General features: G+C 41.8%; 1 protein-coding gene and 3 non-coding genes across 10 annotated transcripts; 2 read left to right on the forward strand and 2 right to left on the reverse strand.

Annotated features, from left to right (window-relative positions):
- The first annotated feature begins 2,509 nt into the window (after positions 1-2,509).
- Trnav-aac (transfer RNA valine (anticodon AAC)) lies at positions 2,510-2,582 on the forward strand. The gene has a single exon. It is a non-coding gene; the product is annotated as a tRNA-Val (tRNA).
- A 6,814-nt stretch (positions 2,583-9,396) lies between these two features.
- Positions 9,397-9,469, reverse strand: Trnak-cuu (transfer RNA lysine (anticodon CUU)). The gene has a single exon. It is a non-coding gene; the product is annotated as a tRNA-Lys (tRNA).
- A 455-nt stretch (positions 9,470-9,924) lies between these two features.
- On the reverse strand, positions 9,925-9,996 carry Trnaa-ugc (transfer RNA alanine (anticodon UGC)). The gene has a single exon. It is a non-coding gene; the product is annotated as a tRNA-Ala (tRNA).
- Positions 9,997-12,869: 2,873 nt separating this feature from the next.
- Positions 12,870-23,068, forward strand: Trim7 (tripartite motif containing 7). 7 transcript variants are annotated; one of them, XM_026380668.2, is made up of 8 exons: positions 12,870-12,935; positions 13,586-13,711; positions 14,623-14,718; positions 17,533-17,763; positions 18,548-18,570; positions 19,028-19,143; positions 19,631-19,666; positions 20,513-23,067. In XM_026380668.2, the coding sequence occupies exons 4-8, from the start codon at positions 17,539-17,541 to the stop codon at positions 21,022-21,024; spliced, it is 912 nt and encodes a 303-aa protein (XP_026236453.1). In that variant the 5' UTR covers positions 12,870-12,935; positions 13,586-13,711; positions 14,623-14,718; positions 17,533-17,538; the 3' UTR covers positions 21,025-23,067. The 7 variants fall into 7 exon arrangements, with proteins under 7 accessions (XP_026236453.1, XP_077657644.1, XP_026236450.2 ...); XM_026380665.2 differs by lacking the exon at positions 12,870-12,935 and adding an exon at positions 12,944-13,071; XM_077801518.1 differs by lacking the exon at positions 13,586-13,711 and having other exon boundaries at positions 12,875-12,935.
- The last annotated feature ends 631 nt before the right edge of the window (positions 23,069-23,699 follow it).

Here is a 23,699-nt window from a genome sequence, read left to right on the forward strand (position 1 = left end):
GAAGACATGAGTGAATAAATGTGTGCTTCGTCATTCCCCCTTCTTTATTATACGAAAGTTGACACAGTATAGATACTCCATTGTACTTTTTTGTCTTTTTATTTAAAAATACAAAATAAATTGTCTGTTATCAACTGAAACTAGTAATGGTTATAATGATTTTCTTAAACATCAGCCAGTCTTTCCATTATTTTCTTCAACTGACTTCTCTGAAACTATGAATGAAATTATGAATTGAGTTTCCCGTCCAATTCATTGCAATGGTAAAGGACTATTTTAGAGTCAAAACATGCCACTCTATTTCTTCTGCCACAAATGCTTGCAGATTGTGGTTTTCAATGTCATTTCTTACCACCTTTACTGAGACTGGAAAACAGTCATAAAAGATTCTGGCATTTTCATTAAGGGGAAGTCAAAGTAGACCGGTTTCTTTTCCCTGACCCTGAACAAGCCTAGTACATGCAGGTCAGAACTTTTTGCTACAAGTCCTTCTTTCTCTCCTCTTCACCTCTTTCACTGCTGCCTCTGGGGCCAGGTTGGATTTGAGATGAACCACTAGGTAAGTAACCCATGCCACTCTCAGCACAAAGGGGGCAAGCTTTCAACAATTCAGAGGAACTTACAAACACATGAGACCCTGGTGAAACCTTCGGTCTCTATCTTGGTAGTGCTGATGGCTGCTGAGGTAAATAAACCACTCTCTGATTTACATTTTAGTGAAATTCTTTCAGGGATGGTGTAAAGGAGGAGTGGGACTGCTCAGAGAGAGAAACTGTAAGAACACAGCCATGTGTTCAGAAAGGGGGCTGGAACCTAGCAGCAGCCAGAGGTACAAGTGAGTGAAGGGATGATACCATAGATTGTACCAGCTGCAAGATGAGGGGACTCCCAGATGTTTATTTTTAATCTAAGTGGTTTTATAATAGAGATCAGAGAATGAATATGGAGGAGAGGGACAAGGGTAGAGAAAAAATTGATGAGTTCAATATTGAACAGGCTGCTGGGGATGTGGCTCAAGCGGTAGCGCACTCGCCTGGCATGCGTGCGGCCCGGGTTCGATCCTCAGCATCACATACAAAGATGTTGTGTCCGCCAAAAACTGAAAAATAAACATTAAAAAGAGATAACATGTGAGACATCTAAGAATGTGTCCAGGACACCCACGGATCTGAGACTTGGGAACATGATCACTGCTGCAGCCACAGATGAGGAGATATAATTGAGTCATGCTTTCATGTCTTCTGGTAATTTAGAGGAGGAGTTGGGATAGGAGGGAGTCCAAATGTGCCAAAAGGAGGGAGAGATCATCTGAGTCAAATTCAGCACATGGTCTAATAAAAGAAGATTTTACAAGTACATAGATTGGGCCACCTAGGGACCCATGGTGCCCTTGACCAGAGAAGCAAGACTGGGAACTGGATGGGCTCCCACTCTACACCTTGGTGGAGAGGAGATCTGGTTCCCAAGGTATTCCAGAATCAGCTTGGATATAGAAAATCATTTGAACAAAAGATAATGTTCCTAAACTTGAGACCTATACTTAACATACATTAAGCCTCATCCCACTCTGTATATTGAATGCGAGGATTGACGAGTTCTATTTTATTTTTCAGCCATAAAGAGAGATTGAACCTAGGGCCTCGCACATGTTAGGTAAACTCTCGCTCATTATTAATGACTATCTAACAGCACATACATGTATATACGTGTATATTGACTGCTTTTTCATCCTGCAAATAGAGTCTGGAGCCATATCTCCAGCCTTTGGATTTTATTTTTATAAAATACTTAAGAATGTCATTAGGTTTTCGAAATTTAATAAAAATTACAGCTTCATTTAAATAACATTGACTTAAAATTGGATAATCTTTAATTTCAATTTCCCTTTATTTTTAATACTTTTAATTTTTTTTTTTTAGTTGTAGATGAACACAATATTTTTAGGACCTCATGCATGCAAGGCAAGCACAACCCTATGTTGGAGCTACAGCCCAGCCCCCATTTTTAATACTTTTGCATATTAGAAGAAATAAACTTTTTGAAAGCATATATACAAATAATTTATTTTTACTTTATATTCACATTAATTAAACATTTTGACGAATCATTAAAATGTCATAAACTTTGCATTTTTCATTTAAAAAAAAAACCCTATCGATCTTTACTGTCAATAAAGTACAAATTATGTGAATATTTTAACCCATCTGTTCTCTTCCTTGGAACAAAAACTACCAACAGGGAGGATTATCCAGTTTTAGCAACATTCACTTTTTCAGCCACATTTACCTTTCCCGCTGCAAGGTTAGTCAGTTTCATTTTTCTCCTTTTTATTATTTATTTATTTATTTATTTAAAAAATTATTGGATATAGCTAACTTCTCTACCTGCTGACGGGTTGCTCTGTAGTTTGGTAAATACTATTTGACCTGACTAAGTGGGATTTGGGAACCTGGGCGGTAACTCTAAACATACCTTATAAACTTAAGGGAAATGCCCCTCGCAGCCGCCAGTTTCCGTAGTGTAGTGGTTATCACATTCGCCTAACACGCGAAAGGTCCCCGGTTCGAAGCCGGGCGGAAACAAGTGTTCTTCCTTCTTACCTGGCTGACGCAAAATTTAATTTTTTTAATTTATTGTTGTTCTGATTGGTAAACTCTTTTACTCATTCGTCGTTGGAATGTATCCATACTTCACCACAGTTTTATCTATGCTCCTGTCTTTCAATTCATTACGAGTTTAATATAGGTCTAGCTCTGTGAGTGCAAAGAGGGTGGTCTAACGTCATTCCAGTTTACGTTCCGAGTCGTAGAGGATCAAATATAGCCAGCCTCCCAGGAATGCCATGTAACGACAATGAAATATTAAGAAGCGCAAGAAATAAGAGTTTGGAAATGTATGTGGGAAGTTCAAGCTGGTGGAAAGTGTTTACAGGGAGGACAATAGTGGTAGTTACTAGTAACTACGACGTCCTCCACGCATCCCGTTTCCCTCTGTGGAACCTAACAACCTATGAGATGTGTAATATTACTGCTTCCGCTTACACGGGCAACGAAAGGGTTAATCCGTCACGAAAGGTGAGGAGCCTAGAGGACCGAGAAGACGGAACTCAGGGACAGAGAAAGGGAAAAGAAGCAGGGTACAGAGAGAAATTCAAGTGAAACATCCAGAAAGTAGCGCACGTTGGCCACAGACTGCTTAGTGGCTGGGTGGAAAGAGGAAAATTAGCGAGTTCCAAAAAGAGCCCCGTGTGTAAAAACTAGCCGCTGCTACACCGCACAGGTGGCGATCGCGACAACCGCCTTAAAGGAGCCTGAGGTCTGTCTGTCTTTTCTTATCTTGTCTTATTTATTTTTTGAGGTACATGCCCCCACTCCAGGCTCTGGGCAGCCAGTGTGACTTCGGGGCACCCTCTCCAAAGTGACCTCCTTAGCTCATCGCAGAACCCCGCCCGGGAGGCCAGGACCATAATTCGTTCTTTTGTCACTCTTACCCAAGTGGATTTTGATCAATGTCTCAGTCAACACAATGCAGTTCTCATTGGTTTTCCTTCCTAGAGGAAAGTAACACAATTAACACCAACTGACTAGCTAGGCTGAGCAACATGGTGTCCTGGAAGCAGCCTCTTTTGAACCATATTTCATTTGGATACACTTAAATGCTAACTTTTTATTATAGCTTCACAGCTTTCCTAGACTTATCTTGTTTTAATTAACTGACTCAGTTAATTCTTTTTGACTGCTTGTCAGTGCAAGCCATTTTATACTAGCCTCATTGCCTTTTTAGCATTGCCCTGACAGGCTGAAAGCCACACATACTCAGTGCCTTTGTAATTTTTTCTTACCTATAAAGGGGAATGTTTAGGGAGGTTTTTTTTTTTTTTTTCTAAAGTAATGACTAACAGAGCCAGGGCAAGGTTTGTAGCTCAGTGGTAGAGCTCTTACCTAGCATGTATGAGGCACTGGGGTTGATCCTCAGCACCACATAAAATAACACAATAAATAAAATGAAGTATTGTATCTATGTACAACTAAAACTTAAAAACAAACCAACAAAAAACAGTAACAGAGCCAAACCTAGGTGGCAGGGCAGTGCATAGAGATGAAAATTCCTGGCTTCCCCACTTGCAAGTACCTAGGGAAATAGTTAAAACACTTGAATTCACATTTAATTGCAGCTTTGCTGGATCTCTATGGGTTTTAATCAATTTATTTATTTTTGAGGCAGGGGTCTCACTATGTTGCCCAGGCTCATAGTGTTTTTCTTACCTTAGTGTGTGTTTGCTTGCCTTTAAAAACAAAACAAACAAACACAAACTTTCAACATTATTCCCTACAAAATTGTCTATCTAGATTGATAACCTCTCATTCAAAAGTAATCATATTTCCTTTTGCTTTGTTGCTAAAACTTTCTTAGAAAATTTAGAATGGTATAGTGAAACCCCAAGTATGTATCGCCCAGTTTCCTTCTTTCTCTTTTTTTTTTTTTTTGAATATTTATCTTTTAGCTTTAAGTGGACACAATATCTTTATTTTATATTTATGTGATGCTGAGGATCAAACCCAATGCCTCATGCATACTAGGCAAGCTCTCTACCACTGAGCCACAACCCCAGCCCTGCACCCAGTTTCAACAAATTTTACATTTCCACCATTCCTCTTTTATCTCTACCTCCCTTGACCTCTCACCACCCTCTAACCTATCTTGATCTTCTCTTTGTAATCCACATAGATCTTGTGAACTAAACTTTTATTGTCACTTCATTGACCATTGTCCTTTGACTCTGGTTGTTTTGTTACTCTGCAGCCCTTTGAGGTTTAGAAAAGAATATTAATAGCTACCAATTCCATAAATGAACAGTCCTTGTCCCTGTCCTTGGTTCTGGGAATATATTGATAAATTGCAACCTTGCGATAAACCTGTGTTATGCCACTGTTAAAAGGAAATTTCATTTACAATGCAGCGAAAAAGGTCTCTGACCTCCTCAAGTTCACCTTTTGATAGGCTATAAACAACTAAACAGATATAGAAATAATCTCAGAGTGATAGGACTGCAAGAAATTTAATGAATGTGATCTGATAGAGTAGCAAGTAAACAAAGGATAGAGAGAGGATCCAAGAAAGACAAATCAGAAGAGGAGACAATGAGCTAAATCAGGAAAACAAAGAGTCAATCTTCCAAAGATCTTGGAGAAAAAGCCTTCACAAGAGGAAACAAGGGGTTCAAAGGCCCTAAGGAAGAAGCATTTCAGAGGGTTTGAAAGCAGAGGGAAGAACAGGGGGGTCAGGAGGGTAAGAAGCCATACTTCCTTGAATCTATATTCTGATCATTCTACCCATGCCATTTACTGTTTTTGCTTTGCAAATGTATAAAAAAAAATGAGTGAAGGACATTAGATCTGCAGTTTTAGGGGATTCTCAGGACATCAAGGCATACACTAAAAGCCTCAGTATGGAATTTGTAAAGGCAGAGGCTTTACTCAAAAGATTGTATATAAACAATACGCCCAAGATTTCTAAAAGTGCTATGGATTAGTGGCTAGAGCAGAAATCTGACTTTCAGATATGGCTATTTACTTTCAGCTGAGTGATCTACTTTCATCTCAGTGACTCCATCTCCTCATCCAAAAAATGAAGGTTCAGAAATTCAGAAATATCAAGTTTGTAATTGTAGAATATGACCAATTGCTTATATATTCAGGATGACTCCTTTGGTAACATTAATACATTAATTTCATGGAAGAACCATTGAAAGGGATTGTTTCTCTCTCTCTCTCTCTCTCTCTCTCTCTCTCTCTCTCTCTCTCTCTCTCTCGGCTTGTTCTTGTTTCAAAAAGTACTAGGTTTATAGAAAAAGAATAGTAGAAGCTGGTCACCATGTGGCACAGCCCTATAATTCTAGCCTCTAGGCAGAGGGATTGTAAATTCTAGTTCAGCCTGGGCAATTTAGTGAGATTCTGTCTCAAAACCAAAAGTGAAAAGGGCTGGGGTCTAGCTCAGTGGTACAGTAATCCTGGATTCAATCCCTAATATCAAAAGCAAACAAACAAAAACACCCACCAATATTAGTAAGTTGAATTTAAAGCCTTAAGAAAAACTAGGCTTTAAAATTTACAGCTATAATAAATTGAATACTAAACACAAAGACAGTATGTATTCTTTTCAATGTTGACAAACATACTCCCTCCCCCTTAGAGACTAAATATCTCAAATGACAGCCATAAGCTGGGAGGTTTCCCAAAATATCCACTGATTTTAATCCAGTTGGTCCTAATACAGAGTGGAAGAGCAGGTCATTTGGGGTCATCTTTTTGGCTACATTTCCTGTTGCAGGCATTCCTCTAGAGTTATGTTGCTGTGGTTGAATTTCAGTTTCATTCTTGCCCCAAAAATCACATTCCTCAGTACACCAGTATATAAATGACACTTGCCTTTTATCTGGACACTAGTATCCTTAAATCCACGTGTTATATCAACATCAGTGAAATAATGAAGTCAGCATTTGATGATGGTTAATTTATCTCTCCTGATGAGATATAGACACTGGGAGAATGATTTTCTCAAGTTTAGTAAAGGGAAACCCGTGACTATTAAAGAGATACTGGCTGGGTACATGTCTGTAATCCCAGTTACTTGGCAAGCTGAGGCAGGAAAATTGCAAGTTCAAGGCCAGCCTGGGCAATTTAGCCAGCCCAGTTTCAAAATAAAATAATAAATAAGTAATAACAATAAAATAAATAATAATAAGTAAATGTTCATTAGAATGCTTTCATAGCATACCTGAGGTCCTGGTTCATTCCTTAGTACCATGGTGGGGGTAGGATACAATTACAGAATATCCATAGATAGGCTGATTGAAGTAATTTTCTTTTTTTTTAGAGAGAGAGAGAATTTTTAATATTTATTTTTTAGTTCTCGGCAGACACAACATCTTTGTTGGTATGTGGTGCTGAGGATCGAACCCGGGCCGCACGCATGCCAGGCGAGCGCACTACCGCTGAGCCACATCTCCAGCCCCTGAAGTAATTTTCAAATAATTTACCTATAAGTTATATATAAAATTATTGTTGTAGACACTTCACAAAATATATCTGTGATGAAATAATTTATGTATGCTGTATATGACACAAAGGCCAATAGAAAATCATATATTTGATTAATTAATTATAATTAATCTAATTTGATTTCTTATATGTAATTGGACTCTTCCTGCCCAAGGAAGAAAATTTGCAGAGTAAGAAGAAACTGAACAGGCCTTTTCAAGATGTCCTAGCTTTGCAAGTGAAGAAAGCATAATAGCCTCCACAGAAATGGGCCTCAGGAGAGAAAAACAATGGTGGATTAGAAACCACAAATGAAAGCAACACTGTAACTTTCAAAATCTTTTATCTGAGTACACCCCTGTTAGAGGCAAAAAAGGGATTATAGTTCTTGGTGTAGATAGGCCTCCCAGTGGGTATTATCTTGTAGAACAGTAGTGAAGGACACTGATAGTTTTAAGGGAGGGAGTCACATGCTTAGATTTGTTGGTAAAGTGGTGTTTTGCCCCCTGGATAGTTGAGAAACAGGCAATCTTATTTATGGCTAGTGGGAGGAAATATCATTGTTGGGCACTTTATACATTCCTATAAAATTATAATTATATATAAACATTGACCTAGCATATGTCCCTCTGGAAATTAAACCCATAGATATACAGTCCAAAGTGTAAAATAATAATTACTACAAGCTTATTAACTTCAGCATTAATCGTAATAACAAAATTGGAAACAATGTTCATCATTCATTAAATATCAGAGTAAGTGACTTAATAAATATAAAATTATTAAATATTCATTTATATTAGAATATTGTACAGTTGCAAAAAAGATTGAGGAAAATTTTAAAGCCTTGAATATCTCTTCAAGGGCTGGGGATGTGGCTCAAGCGGTAGCGCGCTCGTCTGGCATGCGTGCGGCCCGGGTTCGATCCTCAGCACCACATACAAACAAAGATGTTGTGTCTGCCGAGAACAAAAAAATAAATATTAAAAATTCTCTCTCTCTCCTCTCTCACTCTCTCTTTAAAAAAAAAAAAAAAAAAAGACACTGATTAGGTTGTGAGAATCTCTGCTCTCATGCCTGCTGTATTCTTCCTTTAAAAAAAAAAAAAAGAATAGCTCTTCAAAAACTAACAGAGCCACAATTACCTTTTTGTGTAAAATAGAGGAAAATAAAACTGAATTCGCATAAAAATTCTGGACGAGTATATATATATTCAAAGACCAAAATTTGTTACTTAAAGTGGAAGGAGAAGAGGAGTTAGGCCATATTCACTAAATATCTTTATAGATGTTCAATTTTTAAACTGCATAATGTGTTTTCTATTCAAAAGATTTTTAGAAAAACCCATTTTGTGATGCAGTCTCTGTGAAAAACAGTATGGTGGTTCCTCAAAAAATTTAACAAAAAATATCATATCCAGCAATTCCACTTCTGGATATATACCCCAAAGAAGTGAAACCAGGCATTCAAATGTATCTGCACACCCATGCTCCTAACAACATTCAAAATGGCGGAAAGGTGGAAGTAACCCAATTATCTATATGCAGATGGATGGATAAAGAAAATGAGACATAAACCTCTAATGAAATATCATTCAGCCCTAAAAGGAAATAAATTTGACAGATGCAACCCTATGAATGAACCTTGAAGATGTTATTCTAAGTCAAATAAGACAGTTAAAAAGAATAAATATTGTGTGCTTCCTCTTCTTAGAGTAATGGAATTTAGCGATAGAAAGTGAATGGTGGTTGCTTGGGGGAAGAAGGGAAGAGTTAGTGTTTGATTAGTACAGTTTCTGTTGGGAAGCAGGAAGAGACCTGGAAACGGAAGATGGCAATGGTGGCACAGCAATGTGTTTAAAACAACAGAATTGTACAATTACAAGTGGTTAAATAAGGGCTGCGGGTGTAGGTCAGCCGTAGAGTGCTTACCTAGCAAGCACAAGGCCCCGAGTTTGAGCTAACCCACCCCCCAAACCCTCCCAAAAGGGAAGCCTGGGGTGGTGGCGCTTGCCCGTGATCCCAGCAGTTAGGGAGGCTTGAAGCAGGAGTGTAAAAGTTTAAAGCAAGGCCATAAGCAACTTAGCAAGACCCTGTCTCAAATAAAATAGAAAAAGGCTGGGGCATAGGCACTTCTCGGTACAAAAAAAAAAAAAAAAAAAGATAAACTTTTAGTGTGTAGATTACAATAAAAACGCTCTTTTTGATGCCAGATAACAGGCAGACAATCAACAAACGGGGAAATAACCACAATATTCTTGTGTTAAACAGAGATAAAATCACAGGAATATTGTGTTTTAAAGTTTTCAGAAGAGGTTTTTTAGTGCAGTCAACTTGAGTTTGGGCGCTAAAACTTGCGCCCAACGTGGGGCTCGAACCCACGACCCTGAGATTAAGAGTCTCATGCTCTACCGACTGAGCTAGCCGGGCACTGGGAGAAAGCAGCTTGTTTCTTTATATTTGGGACGAAATTGTGATTCCAGATTTAAAGTTGGATTTACTTGGACTTTGATAGTCTTACTAAATGCCTTAATAGTCTGAAAAATTTATACTCTGCAGTTTGTGCCTAACCCTCTCAAACATTTGCGTCTGTTTTCTGTTTACTATTAAGGACGTGATCTATTTACATCCTCCACAAAGCACAGGACGCTGAGAAGGAAAAAAATAAAAGCATCAAGGTGTCTCTGAGTGCTCAACATGAGGATTTGTATTCAGGAAAGACAGGGAGTGCCTGAAGGTCAAAGTAGCTCTGGGGTCCCTGAGAACTCTTTCTAATCCCCGCGGATTCCAACTATAGGATTTTCTTCAGCGCTCTACAAACAGGCTGGATTTCTAAATTTCTTGAACGTAGGGGGGAAAAAAAAAAAGAGGAAGAAAAACAGAACTGGAGATGCCGGGGATCGAACCCGGGGCCTCATACATGCAAAGCATGCGCTCTACCACTGAGCTACATCCCCACTCACTACAATCCTCTTCTCACTACTTACTTAACTGTCACTTGGTGCAGGACTCAGAAAAGCAGATAGCTCGCTGACGCGAGGTTCCAGCAGCTGCAAAATCCAGATTCACCTAACTACGAGTAGTTCTGATAATTCTCAGCTGACCGTAGACAAACTGATCTTGAAGCGGGCGACCCAGAGGGTGAACCGAGCCTGGATATGAATCTGGGGGAGAATGGTGGTAAAAGAAGAGGGAATCGTCAAAACACCGTGAACTGTGACACGTAAAAGGGAATTTCGTTTTTTTAAAGGGGAGGATAATGTAGTAAAATATAGAATATTTGAATAAAACAATCTAGAGCAGTAAAATTAATTATTAATTACTTGTGTTGGAGGTGGGGAAGGGCACATTGTCCACTAATTTGGACGGATTTTCCATTACTTTATGTCATCGGAATTTTGAACCACGTTAAATCTGTTCAGGTCAACAAAAAGTTTACCAAATTACTCTGGAAACTGGAAGTTCAGCGGTGAACAAACACAGTCCACCCACTCTTAGATCTCCCATTCCCGGAGATATAGAGTGCTAGAGAGAAAATGGAGCCAGTTATAAGGAAGAAAGAGGTGGGAAGAGAGCTTCTAAACAAAGTGTGTGTGGTTGGGTTAAGCTCCAAGGACAACGTGACATTTGAAACAAGCCTTGAAGGTAAGAAATGAGATACACAGGCATTTGGAAGAAAATAGGTGTAAACAAAGGAAACAGCCCTTGCAAAAGCCGTGAAGTAGGAGTATTAATGACATATGGCTGAAATAAACATCAGAGAGTTGTAGAAAATGAGGACAGGGTCTCAGGTGTAGGAGTTGGTAACATAGAAAGGGTGAGGCCTTCAGGTTATTGTAAGGACCTCAACTTTTTTTTCTACATTTTTAATTGGTACATTAAAGTTGTACATAAAGGCAGGGTTTGTTGTTGCGTATTCGTGTATGCACACTATATAACAATATAATTTGGTCAACATTATTCCTCAGTATTTCCCCTTTCCCTCTCCTTCTCCTGGCCCCTTTCATCTATTCTACTGGGCTTCCTTCCATTTTCATGAGACTCCTCTCATCTTACTTTTTTTTTTTTCTTTTTCCTCTCTAGCTTCCACATATTATCGAAAACATATAACTCTCAACCTTCTGAGTTTGGCTTATTTCACTTAACATAATGGTCTCAAGTTTCATCCATTTTCCTGTAAATTATGTAATTTCATTTTTATTTATGGCTGAATAAAACTCTATTGTGTATTTATGCCACTTTTTCTTTATTCATCCATTGATGGACACCTAGACTAGTTCCATAGTTTGGCTATTGTGAATTGTGCTGCTATAAACAAGGGTATGCATGTATTACTATAATATGATGACTTTAATTCTTACGAGAAAATACCAAGGAGTGGTCATATAGTGGTTCCATGCCTAGTAGGTTGAGGAACCTGGATACTGATCTCTATAATTGTTATACTAATTTATAACCCACCAACAATATAAAAGTGTTCCTTTTTCTCTGTTTCCAGCATTTATATTGTTTGTATTCTTGATGACTGCCATTATGACTAGTGTGAGATGAAATCTCAATGTAGTTTTGATTTGCATTTCCCTAATTGATAAGGATGTTTAACATCTTTTTTCATATATTTGTTGTCCATTTGCATTTCTTCTTTTGAAAAGTATCTTTTTAATTCATTTGCCCATTTATTAATTGGTTTATTTGTGTTAAGTTTTTTTTGAGTTCTTCATATATTCTAGGTATTAATCCTATCAGAAGAGTAGCTATCCAAGACTTTCTCCCATTCTGTAGATTTTCTCTCCACATTCTTGTTTCCTTGCTGAGCAAAAGCTTTTTGATTTATGCCACCCCATTTATTAACTCTTGGCATTATTTCCTGAGCTTTAGGTGTTCTATTAAGAAAATCATTGCCTGTGCTTGTATGCTGAAATGTTGACCCTGCCTTTTCTTCTAGAAGTTGAAGTTTCCTAAGGACCTCAACTTTTACCAAGAGAGTTGGTAGCCATTGGAGGATTTTGAGCAGAAGAGGGCTGGGATGTATACTGTGAAGTCATTACCTCCAGAAAGGTCTTTCAAGTCAAACAGGAAGATCTCAATCTTCAAGTCAAGAAGAGATCATAAGGGAATGAGTGTAAACAGAGGCCCAAGACCAGAACATGCGCAGAGAGAGGAGCAGAAAACTACAAGGAGGCTAAAATGAAAGTAGGGAAAACCAAAGAAGGGAAGAAATTTCGGGAAATTTAGTACCCTGAAAGGCAGCGAGAAAAAGGTGTCAGCAAGGAGAGAGCATCCTGAGGTTAGGTCTTGGCCTTTGGGTTAGAATTGCACAGGTCGCTAATGACATCTACAAGACTGATTTCTGAGGAGAGTAGGGGTGAACACTTGATCCTAGTGGTTTCCAGAGGGAATAAGGAAAGAAGGTATGGAAGCAGATAATACTGGCTGCTCTGGAGGGTTCGAGGAGGCCTCCGGAGCAACAAAGAAGATGGGGGCTGGGGGAGGGCGGGAAAGGATAACAGTGAATAAAGTGAGAAAATGATTAAATTAATTACTTGTTCAAAAAAATGAAATAAAGAAATGGGATACCACAGTTATAGGAAATGTAGTTACAGAAACGGATACAAGGTTATGTTTGGCAGAAGGGGACAGGGCCAGGTTCTAGACCCTAAGTTTAGCTCAGCACAGGGTCGGGATGAACTAGCTCTCAGAGAACCTGATACCGTGGCTCCCGGCGCCAGGACTTTGCCCCGACCATGCAGAGTCGGCCTGGGTTGGCAACTGGGATGACGCCTAGCTGGGCAAGTGCGCTCACCTGTCCCGGCCTGTTTCCAGATGCTGATTAGGTCAGATTGGGCAGCCTGGAATCCGAGGGGAAAAGCGACAGAGAGGGAAGCCTCTGGCGAAGGTGGGGATTGCTGGAAACTAGAGCAGTGGGTGTGTGGCGCGGCCGAGCATATGCATTCTGTGGTTTCCTGCCAGCCACCCTCGTACACCCTCCTCTCCCAGCGGCTCCCAGCCGGGTACACGTCTCCGCCTGCTTGGTATGAGCCCCTCCCTTCCTCTCCCAGTGGGCATTCGGAGGCCAGCCTGGGCTGCTGAGCTCTGAGCCTGGTACAGAGGCCTCCGACAGGGTCGCCCGACTCAGGTGCACAAAGGGCGCCCATGGCCGCCGTAGGGCCCCGGACTGGCCCGGGCGCAGGGGCCGAGGCTCTGGCACTGGCTGCAGAGCTGCAGGGCGAGGCAACGTGCTCCATCTGCCTAGAGCTCTTTCGGGAGCCAGTGTCCGTCGAGTGTGGCCACAGTTTCTGCCGCGCTTGCATCGCGCGCTGCTGGGAGCGCCCCAACACTGGCACCGCAGCGGCGACCCGCACGCTGCCGGGTCCTCTGCCCTGCCCTCAGTGCCGAGAGCCCGCACGCCCTAGCCAGTTGCGTCCCAACCGGCAGCTGGCTGCTGTGGCTACGCTGCTTCGGCGCTTCAGCCTGCCAGCGGCTGCCACAGGGAAATGTGGGACCCCGGAAGCTGCGGCCTCAGCGACGCTTGTCCGGTGTACACAGCACGGAGAACCGCTGAAGCTCTACTGCCAAGACGATGGGCGCGCCATTTGTGTGGTGTGTGACCGCGCCCGCGAGCACCGCGCTCACGCTGTGTTGCCACTAGACGAGGCGGTTCAGGAGGCCAAGGTGAGCTCGGGTCCCACCCCTGAGGGTCCTCAGGACCTTCAACTTTGGTCCAGCTCTCCCGCCCAAGCGGTACAGACAGGCAAGATGGAGGCCCAGAAGAGCCCCTGTCTTTTTTCTCCTATCCCACGTTGCTCAGCACTGTTTCTTGGGCTGAGCTTGGTTCTCTCCGTGTTGTTCCTCACCACCCTCGGTGCCACCTCCCTCTCTCCAGTACACCGTGTTTCCTCAGAGCAGATACTGGGTAGCCTACGTAATGCTCCCAGATATTTGGCGATTCTTTTCCCTGTCTGCCCCCAGCCTAGCCAAGTCGGCTTTATGGTAGCTCTTCATTTCGGCCAGAAGGTCTCTGTCACACACATCTCCATTCTCATCCCTTTCCTTGAGCGTGGCTCTACTCAAATTCTTCACTTCATAGGGGATTTAGTGTGACGACCTTCCCAGGAGATCAGAGTGGAGTGTGAGGTTTCTGGGCTAAGTGGAGTGCCTAGAGACGTCTAGGCTGAGCTGTGGGGGTGAATTCTGGGTGCCTCCGCCTTGACTGCTTTCTTTCTGAGGCGGCATTATCAGGGGCGTGTGCGGGGTCCTCCGGGATTCCAGTCTTTGCTACCCTATCCATCTCCAACCTTCCCACGTGGGGTAGGGGACACAAGAGGGGTTGGGTATGTGTTGGGCTGGGGGTCTCGTGTTTTGGCCTAGACTGTGCAGCAGTTTCTCTTGGGGAATTGAAACTCTAATGCATTTGAAGTCACACTGCAGTAGCTCTGAACCCTTAGGTGTACCCTGCACAGGCTATATTCACCCCGACTTCCAGAAATGACTTCTACCCAACCTCCTCCTCCTTGAGCTGAGACTTACCTTTCTCCTGGATGGCTTCAGGAAAGCACATGTGGGGTCTCTGGTTTCACCCGCAGGAGCTCTTGTATTCCAGACTGAGGGCCTTGAAGAAGGAACTGGAGGACTATGAGGTGTTCCGGTCTACAGAAGAGAAGGAGAGCAAAGAGCTCCTGGTGAGCCCCATTGTGGGATAATACAGGGCTGACTACCACCAGGACTCAGGGTGCATGTGTGGTGTTGGAGTGTATGCTTATGAATTTCAGAAAGATAATAGGTTGCATATTACATAGGTTGACTGTATAATTTACTTTACAAACCAGAGCTTTTGAAAGTGAAACGGAGTGCTACAAAATTGTCATAGAAGAGCCAGCCTGAACTGGAACTTCCCCAGTGAATTAGGATGTACAGTCACTCTAATTTACATGATATGCCAATGAGGGCCTGTGGGAGGGTAATTGAACACATTAATATTTCTTCAGAGAAACATATAAAGATTCATATGAAGAATGTTAGTTCAACTGTCACATATTAGTTCAAGTCATGTTTTGCCACAAAAAGAGTGAAACGTTTTTCCATTTTCAGAATTATTATTATTATTATTATGAAATGGAGCCTAAGAGAGAAGGGGCTCTGGGATTATCAGAACTGTTCTGGACACTGACATAAGACAGGAGGTTTGGGGACTTGGGTATTGTATTGTGCAACTCAGGGTGCTCAGCACCTCTCCATCTCCCAATTAGGATGAAATTTTATTTTTCATAGAGTAGAACAGGAAAGTGGAGTGGGGTTCATTTTGGTTAAAGTGAGTCACTGACTATCATTTTCACCTTGAAAATTCAAGCTCAATAAGTAGGTATTGAAATAATTAAAGGATCTACCAGGGCCTGTAAATTATGGTGCTGGAAATTTGGAAGGAGAGGGTCTTTTTATCCTTAAGGTCAGGAGAGATGGAAGAAGACCCTCAAATTCATTTAGCCTAAGGTCCTCTCCTGATCTTTAACTGCATGTGTTATACCTTCTTCTGTTGTGCATACCAGACCTTCACAACTGATCATTCACTTCCCTCTGTAAGGAAGAACTCACCTTTCCAGATCTTCATCCCACACTATTCTGCTGAAAAAAAGAAAAAAAAAAAAAAAAAGGAGTGAGCATGTAGATCTTCAGCACTGTTTTACACCCATGATCCAGAGAGCATCCCCACAGTGTAGGCATTTTTTCAGTCTCACACCCAGCTGCCCATGATATTACTTAGTACACTTTCCACTTCTGTCTTCTCCCAACAATCCAACTACCTTCACTTCTGATTTACACATTCATTATCATTATAAAACATGTGATTAATGGAATAAAGAAATAGTGTACAACTATTGCTGCATGATTAAAAGGATAATGAGAATTTTTTTTTTCCAATTCTGGGGATGAAACAAAGGGCCTTCTACATGCTAGACAAGTATCACTGAACTACACCCCAGCCCTGAGAATGAATACTTTGAGAATTCCCTTATCCCAGGGACATTTGATAATCTGGAATTTTATATATATATATATATACACACACACACATATACATACATATATACATACACACATATACATACATACATACACATACACACACACACATACTTGTCAGTACTTGGAGATGGGTTACAGCAGAATTTAGAGGTAGAGGTCAGAGGTGCCATTAAACATCCTATAATACATAGGACATGGGCTGGGGGTGTAACTCAGTGAGTAGAGTGTCTGCCTAACAGGCCCAAGGCCCTAGGTTCCATTCCCAGCATTGGGGGAAAAATAAAAACAACCACAGAATGTACAGTACAATCCTAACATCAAAAAATAATCCCAAATCTAGCCCCAAATGTTAATATTGCCAAGGTTGGGAAATCCTGATGTGCAGTTCTTAGCCTGTTTTCTGATATTATAACACAATACTATAGACTAGATAATTTATAAAAAATAGAGGGTTATTTAACTCCCAATTCTGGAGGCTGGGAAGTCCAAGAGCATGGTATTAGAATTCACTTTGCATCTAGTAAGAGCCCTCTTGCTGCATGGCAACATGAAAGATGGTACCACATAATGAGACAGAACAAGAGTGCTATCTCATTTCTCTCTTCCTCTTTTTTAAAGTCACTAATGTCATTATAAGGGAGATCCTACCCTTATAAATTAATCTAATCCTAATTACCTCCAAAGGTCCTTCTTCCAAATACCACAGCATATGAATTTGGAGACTGTTTCCAACACAAGAAATTTTGGTAGACACATTCAAAACCAAGAGTATTTTGGTAAACACTTTAACTTGTGTTATTTCCTTGGGAGGCTGGAGAGGCTGAGGAGGCTGAGGCAGGAGGATTAAAGATAGCCTCAGCAACTTAGTGAGACCCTGTCTCTAAATAAAATGTTAAAAAGGTCTGGGAATGTGGCTCATTGATTAAGCACCCTGGCTTCAATCCCAGGAACCAAAAGAAAAAAAAAAAAGGTGTTTTTTTAAAAAGAAGTAAAATGAAGAGTGAATGTTTGAAATGTTTGAGAGTGATAACATAAATGAGGAAGGAAACACAACCTCAACTTAATACTTATGGTGGCCCCAACAAGCATTTTAATCTTCTCAAATGAAAAAGCTGTAGCTTGAGGTCGTTCTGGAGCAGGAGTTTGAAGTTGCCCTACTTTAGGGATAAAGCCCAGGTTCACAAGAGACATCTGGGCAATTCTGTGGCAGGGTAAGGAAAGAGCATATGTTGAGGCTGCAGCTTGCAGAGAGTTGGGATATTTAAACTAGAGGATGTGTACAACCTGTGTTTGTGAGTTTGCTTCTGATCCCCAAAGCAGTGAGGAAGATGGAACCTTGCCCTGTGTAATGACTCAGAGGCTCCTGTCCCAAGCTTATGTCTCAGTGCTCAATGCCCAAGTCTTTCTGACCACTGTGACCTATCCTGTCTCCCGATCCCTGTCCCACTCACCAACTCCTCCTTCTGGGACAGAAGCAGATGGCTGCTGAGAGAGAGAAGGTAGGAGCAGAGTTCCAGGCACTTCGGGCCTTCCTGGTGGAACAAGAGGGCCGGCTCCTGAGCCGCCTAGAAGAACTGTCCAGGGAAGTAACACAGAAGCAGAATGAGAACCTGGCCCAGCTAGGGGGTGAGATTGCTCAACTCTCCAAGCTCAGCAGCCAAATCCAGGAGACAGCTCAAAAGCCTGACCTTGACTTCCTCCAGGTGAGTCTGGAACTGAGGGTAGAGAACAGTTAGATCCTATTAGTTTAGTAGAATCACATATTCTGGAGCCAAAAGGGACTGAAACAAGGTGCCCTGATGCCCTGATTCTTCTGGAGTTAGAAATCTAAAGGGTTGTGATTTAAATACACAAACCAAAAATTCTTTTTCAGTGCTGGGGATCAAACCTAGTGACTCATGCATGTTAGGCAAGTGCATCCCCAGCCCCTTAAAAATTTCTTGACTCTGAGCTACAATAATATAGCTTACATTGTGTTCCAGTATTCACATATTGAAACAAAAGTCTTAGAAAGTTATATTTATCTTTACTGCCTATAATAAACCTTGATGGTTTTATTCTATTTTCTTTCTTTTATTTATTTATTTTTTCTTAGAAAATAGGTGTAATCTATTAGATAAACTTCACAAATTACAAATGGGTCAAGAACAGTCAGGTAAAAGATATTGGTCTGAGTGACCTGCTATTGCATAAAGGGCTGACTCATCTAAGGTGGTTTCAGGGCAGAAGCAAACACTGGGTCTCATGAGATGACTCCATTTGTGATTTTATAACAGAGAAAACCTTTGAAGAGATGTGGTAAGGTCCATCAAGTTGAGGAGACACCCAACAGCCATCCATAACTAGTTGCCACCTGGTATTCAAGGCATGGTATACCTGCTTATTGTTTATTTCCTTGGAGGCAGAGTAAGGGACAAGTTTTATTTTCTTAGAAGTGAGTGGAGGTTACCTGATGCTGATTTGGTTTTCTTCCATTTTTCCTTCCAGGAATTCAAAAACACACTAAGCAAGTGAGTGAATCTAACAGTTTCTTGAGTTTTTCTAAATTCATTTCCACTGAACCCTCTCTTTATCCTCCACCCCCTGCTTCATCTCTCACATCCTGATCCCCAGCCCCCACTTCCTTGCCTTACCTGGGGTCCTTTTTTTTTTTTTTTTTTTGTGTGTGTGTGTGTGTGTGTTGATGGGGATTGAACCCAGGGCCTTGTGCATGTGAAAAAGAGGAGGGAGAGGCAGGGGTCCCAATATCCCCTTCAAAGACATGTCCCCAATAACCTAACTTTCTTCTATTTGTTCCACCTCCTAAAGGTTCCACCACCTTCCAAAAGTGCCACTGGCTGGCAATCAAGCCTTCAATGTGTGGGCCTTTAGGGAACACTTATCCAAACTATATAGCACCATCTTAATTGTCATAGCCCATTAGGAGTGGGATGATGTTCTTGGGCCTTCAAGGTTCCTGTCCTATAGGTGCAGCAATGTGCCTGGCCCCAAGCCAACAACAGTCTCTTCTGAGATGAAGAACAAAGTCTGGAAAGTTTCCCTCAAGACCTTTGTCTTGAAAGGACTGCTGAAGAAGTTCAAAGGTAGGGCTTGGCCATGCAACATGGGTGCAGTAGTGTGTTTCTGATACTTTAGGGCTACTAAGCTCTGCCTTTTCGGAATTTATGTGAAAAAATGGAGCTGGGTTGTGTCAAGACCAGATTAGTGTGGGAAGACAATGGTGGCAAATCTATTTAGGATTTCCCCTAAATAGTGGCATGTGGCTTCTTATGGAACATACAGCCTGGAGGTGTATTGAAGGTGAAAAAAGGGTTGAGGAGAGAGAACTCAACTCAGATCAGTTCTGGGCAAAAGAGGGGAGAGTTGAGAAGAGGTGGAGCTAAAATGCTTAGAAGTCTGAAACCTATCCTGTCCCAGTCTCCCAAGCTTGCTGTGCCTGCATATCAGTTCTTGGCCTCCAGAGTATCTGGGTAATGAGTGAATCAGATGGGAATAAATGTTTGAAAAGAAGGTATCCTTGTCAATTTCCCAGGTTGTTCATACATGCTCTGTTTTGTCTCTTTTTCTCAGAGGATCTTCGGGAAGAACTGGAGAAAGAAGAAAAAGGTATGGATTGCTGTTGTGACAGTACAGATTATTTGGTCATATAAAGAACCCATTTGCTTATCTCTCTGGTCTTTGCACACAGTTGATTCCTTATATCCATGGACCTTAATGGCTTTCCCATTTATCATTTATTTCCTCACTGTTGCAGAAAGAAAGCTCCAGGAGGGCAGGGATGCTCAGATATCCTATAGTCTGTGGTATGCCAAGGACCTAAACAGTGCCTGGAATATAATCATGCTTACAACAAGGGAACATATTTTGACTTTTTATTATGGAAAATTAAAAACATATTCAAAAGTACAGAGAGGAGTGTATCAAATGTTATGGATCCATCATACACTTTCAACAATTATTTTTCATAAACTCTCCACTGCTTCCCCCTGGATAATTTTAAAGCAAATCACAGGTAACAAATCATTTCCATAAACAGTAAAGATAGGCTGAAAAGAGATTGGCTTTTATCCCTAACAAATGCAAAGGTCCTCTTCTGACCCTTAACTGCATCTGTTATACCTTCTTCTGTTGTGCATACCAGACCTTCACAACATCACTACACTTAAAAATTAATGATTCTTTCTAATATCTAATATTCTAATTTCCCCAATTGACTTTTAAGTTAATTGGGATCCAAATCTGTCAAATAAATTGCATTTATTTGATTTCAATAATTACTTATTGAATGAAAAAAAAAAAGTAAAATACCTGGGAGGGAAAAGAGTGAAGGATTGATTGGACATTGGCACTGTATGCTGGAAAGATTGCTCAAGGAAGAGGAGACGGGTTTGTAGAAGGGCTGTACTAAAGGAACCAGTATGCAGGATACTCTTCCTTGTCTCCGCCCTTCAGTGGAGCTCACCTTGGACCCGGACACTGCCAATCCTCGCCTCATCCTCTCTCTGGATCTTAAGAGTGTGCGCCTTGGACCGCGGGCTCAGGACCTGCCCAGCCACCCCAACCGTTTTGATACCAACACCCGTGTTCTGGCATCCTGCGGTTTCTCCTCCGGGAGGCATCACTGGGAGGTGGAAGTAGGCTCCACCGACGGCTGGGCCTTCGGTGTGGCCCGCGAGAGCGTGCGTCGAAAGGGCCTCACGCCCTTCACCCCTGAGGAGGGCGTCTGGGCGTTGCAGCTCAACGGTGGACAGTATTGGGCTGTTACGAGCCCCGAGCGGACGCCCCTCAGCTGTGGACACCTCTCGCGTGTGCGAGTAGCCCTGGACTTGGAGGTGGGGGCTGTGTCCTTCTATGCTGTGGAGGACATGCGCCACCTCTACACTTTCCGCGTCAACTTCCAGGAGCGTGTGTTTCCTCTGTTCTCTGTCTGTTCAACTGGTACCTTCTTGCGAATCTGGCCTTGAGGAGCATTGCCCTGCCTCCTCTCTTGCTCAGTCTGGGGCTTGCCCTCCACCCTCCCGCTCTAGTTAGCCCAAGAGAGGCTGTGGCAGAGCACAACACTGGGGGGCATGAAGAGTGATTGAGAAAAAGGTTCTGTAGTAAACCAGGAAGGGAAGAAATGCCTAGGGACTTGTTCCCTCTTGGTTGATGGGTATATGGTTTGGGCCTGAACTGTGAAATGGGAATGCCAGTGAGGACAAAAGCCTTACTCTTGACAGGGATGCTTCATATCACATGGGGCTTACTGCTCTGATCTAGAAGGGCCTCTGGTTCCGTGGAACGATTCAAACTCTTTAACTTTTTATTATGGAAAATTAAAAACATATTCAAAAGTACAAAGAGGAGTGTATCACCATATACTTTCAGCAATTATTTGTCATAAACAAAGTGGACAGGTTTGGCCCTGGGTCAGCCATGTTCATTATTATAGTAGCAGCTCTGCTTTTAGAGGTCATGAGTCCTATGAATCCCCCTGACCTGACGGGATTGTCTACTCAGCGAGGAGTATTATACTCCCGTACATGAACTGGAACAAGACAATTAACCCATGTATGAAGGAAAAAGCCAGGACAACAGCCTACACGCAATGCTACTCTCCAACTCCCCTTAACCTGATAATGCAGAGTGATATGTGCATCCTTGATCACAGTGGCTGTATTCTCACAGATACCTAACCTCCCATTTTCCAATGTACTCAAGTACTCATGTCCACTGTACTCATGTTCACTGTACTCCATACAGTCTCCTTTGGATAAGGAGAGCAAGGATTCTGGAATTTTGAAACACAAGTTGACACTAAGAATTTTAAGATGCAACTAGCACCAGCATAGAAATACACATGTAGCACCAACATTATCGTGACCACACTTTCTGGAACTTGCCAAATATATGCAACAGCAGATCATTCTGGTACCATAGCCTGCTCAGTCTGTGCCCTGGGAGAGTGTTCAGAAGACCAGCCTTGTTATCCTGTTGGCTGGATGTTCCCAGTTTTTGAATGGCTGGGCTTCTGGAAGGGTGTTTGTTGGGTGTTCCCTGCTTAGTGCTCCTATGGGAAGGGGAATAGGGACACGGAAATATAGATTGTGAGCTCATCTCTAGGGGTGGCTTGACTCTTTCTTGAGTTCCCTGGTCTAATTATGGGAGGACAAGTATGAGCAAGGGTTTCTGTTAGAATGAGTTAGCTTAAGTATAGAGGAGTGTCAGTATATGCATTTGTTGTACCTCAGATTTGAGGTGAAGAACATTTATATTTCGAAGAGGGCATTTATGAGCAGGTACATAGCCTTTAGGTGTTACAGACTTAGATCAATTTGGTCATAACTTATGATTTGTTGTTGGTGGTTGCTGTGGAGGCAGGCAAGACACTGTCCTAGAGGCAGACCCAGTTGACAGAACTAGATAATCAGAATTCTGCATCTTGGGGACAAGACCATTTAAGAGTTTAGCCTATAGCAGAACCCAGAGGGCGAATCCAATATATGGAGAATAGCTCTAGAACATAGTAGCTATTTTATGTATTTGAATGCCTTTGACTTCCACAAGGAAAACCCATTTCTAATGTTCAATTTCTAATTAAGTCACCTGATGTCCTTAAGCCCTAATGTTATCTGGGCTCATATGGCTCTTTCTTTTTTCTCTCCTTTTGCATTACCTTGAATTGAATCCAGAGTGCTCTACCACAGAGCTACATTCCCAGACCTTTTTATTTTTTCTTTTGAGATAGGGTCTTGTTGCCAAGGCTGGTCTCACACTTGTGATCCTCCTGCTTCAGCTTCCTGAGTTGTTGAGATTACAGATGTGTGCCACTACACCCCACTTATGTGGCTTTCTGATTATTACAGTTCCCTTTGTATCTTTTAACAACTGTTCTGAGAATCACAACACATTGCAGGCTACAGAAGGTGGAATATTTGATGGAAGTACCACGTGTACATGTGAGGCCAGGTCTGAGGACTCTGAGAATAGCTGTTTGCATATATATTTTCAGTTTTTGTGTTTGTAACTGTGACTGTTTTGTCTACCAGAATGTGTGTTTGCAGAATAACTACTGATATCTATATATTGGAAGAAATATTTACAGTTACTGTAACAATCACATTTGGAGGGGAAGAAATGTTTTTTCTTGAACACCAGGGCAGCTTGGTAGCTTGGATGATATAATTCTGGTATTTATACCCCCTGTTATCGATGAGGAGTTCTGCTCTCCCACATGTTGAAGTTTGAACATTGGAGAAACATATGGAGGCAAGCTTATAAAGCAGGGTTTATTTAAAAGGGGTAACATAGACTTCTCCTAGGAGGGAGAAGGGGGCCATAACTGGTATCCTGGTATCCCCAGAAGTGAGGTGTTCTGCCCTTTTTTATATGTCATAGGCTTCCTTTGCTCTTCTGTCCTCTTCCCCTTTCTCTCTCCTTCCTGTATCTGTGACTAGACCCAGGAATGCTCTTGGGATAGCCAAAAGGTGGGAAACAGGTGGGCTGAAGGGAGAAGGGCAGTATGGTACAGCCCAGGACACATTAATTGACAACTTTATAGCTCCCTGTAGGGAGGGTCAATTCCTGGGACAGCTTACCTTAGCAACAGGTTGGAGCAGGGGTAGGTTCTTGACGGGTGGAGGAAGGGCTCTGAAGGAAT

The sequence above is a fragment of the Urocitellus parryii genome, chromosome 1 (assembly GCF_045843805.1).
Source record: "Urocitellus parryii isolate mUroPar1 chromosome 1, mUroPar1.hap1, whole genome shotgun sequence".
Lineage (NCBI taxonomy): Eukaryota > Metazoa > Chordata > Mammalia > Rodentia > Sciuridae > Urocitellus > Urocitellus parryii.